The sequence below is a fragment of the Plasmodium gallinaceum genome (assembly GCF_900005855.1).
Source record: "Plasmodium gallinaceum strain 8A genome assembly, contig: PGAL8A_v1_103, whole genome shotgun sequence".
In the NCBI taxonomy this organism is placed as follows: domain Eukaryota; phylum Apicomplexa; class Aconoidasida; order Haemosporida; family Plasmodiidae; genus Plasmodium; species Plasmodium gallinaceum.
Window position 1 is genome coordinate 26,457 of NW_021628325.1, and position 1,244 is coordinate 27,700.

General features: G+C 18.4%; 1 protein-coding gene across 1 annotated transcript; it reads right to left on the reverse strand.

Annotated features, from left to right (window-relative positions):
* Positions 1–309: 309 nt before the first annotated feature.
* PGAL8A_00377200 (Plasmodium exported protein, unknown function) lies at positions 310–959 on the reverse strand (the record flags this gene model as incomplete). The annotated part of the gene is made up of 2 exons (XM_028674408.1): positions 310–795; positions 918–959. 2 exons carry the CDS (start codon positions 957–959, stop codon positions 310–312), a joined length of 528 nt encoding a protein of 175 aa, XP_028530765.1.
* Between the last annotated feature and the right edge of the window lie 285 nt (positions 960–1,244).

A 1,244-nucleotide genomic window follows, 5' to 3' on the forward strand; every position in this document is an offset into this window, starting at 1 on the left:
TTTATAATTCATTTTTTATTTTTTTTTTTATTATCCTTGTTTTTATAAAATGTGTAATCATTAAAATTGTTATGGATATTATGCTACCATACGAAAGAGTAAAAATATGAAACATGAAATCAATATAATACAATAACTTATTATAATAAGAGATATTTTAATATGTTCTTTCGAATTAAAAAAGATTGCCATATAATTTAAAAAATTAAACAATGTATTAATGACAAGAAAGAATGAGAAAATAATAAAGTACCAATGAATTTATCTTTACATTTCATTTCTGTGTAATCATTAAAAGTGTTATAGATATTATGCTACCTTATGATAGAGTAAGCATATTAAACATGAAATCATTAGAATACAATAACTCATTAGAAAATGACGTTTTTCACAATTAACATTCGTTTTAGAATCGTATTCCATATGACTTAAATAAACCAAATAGAGTGGTAATGACAAGGAAATAAGAGAAAAAAGGAAACTATCAATGAATTTTTTACATTTGGTTACTTTTTGTTTGTTAACATTATTTTCATTTAATATCTCTACTATTGTTTCTGAAGGTTCTGGTATATTAAATGAATGAAAAATTGATTTCTGTGCTTTTGATTTTACAAGATTTTTCTCCATTTCATCTGGTTTCTCTTTTATTTCTTCTTTTTCTAATGCATCTAATAGGTTTTCTGTGGATTCACTTTTTGACTTTTTAAATATATTTTCTGATAATGTTCTTTTAGCCTTTAAACGAAAAGTTCCTTCTGAGATTTTTTTAATGTTCCAAGATTCGAAAGAAATCTAAGAATGAAATAAATATTTAACATATAAAAAATTTTTTTTTTATCAATAAAAATTTATTAAAAAGAAAATTATATAAAATAATAAAAAGATATAATTCTAGAGTTTTATTATTATCTTACATTGTTAGAATATTGAAATATCAAAATTAAAAATGCAAACATTAAATATTTTATAAAAAAAAATAATAAATTCATTTTTTTTTTTTTATATAATTTGAAAGTAAGGATATTTTAAGTATTTATAAATTTTTTTATTGATAATGTTTTAAGGATATTTTATGATATTCTAGATAATATTATTTCCTTTGTTAATTTTTTGTTTTTTTCTACTTAAAAAAATTTTTTTAATAAAAATTAATTTTTATTTGTTACTTTATTTTATTATATTTCTCTTATATAGTTTCATATACTTTTTATTATAATTATTATTAGTTTTTCAAAAAGTAA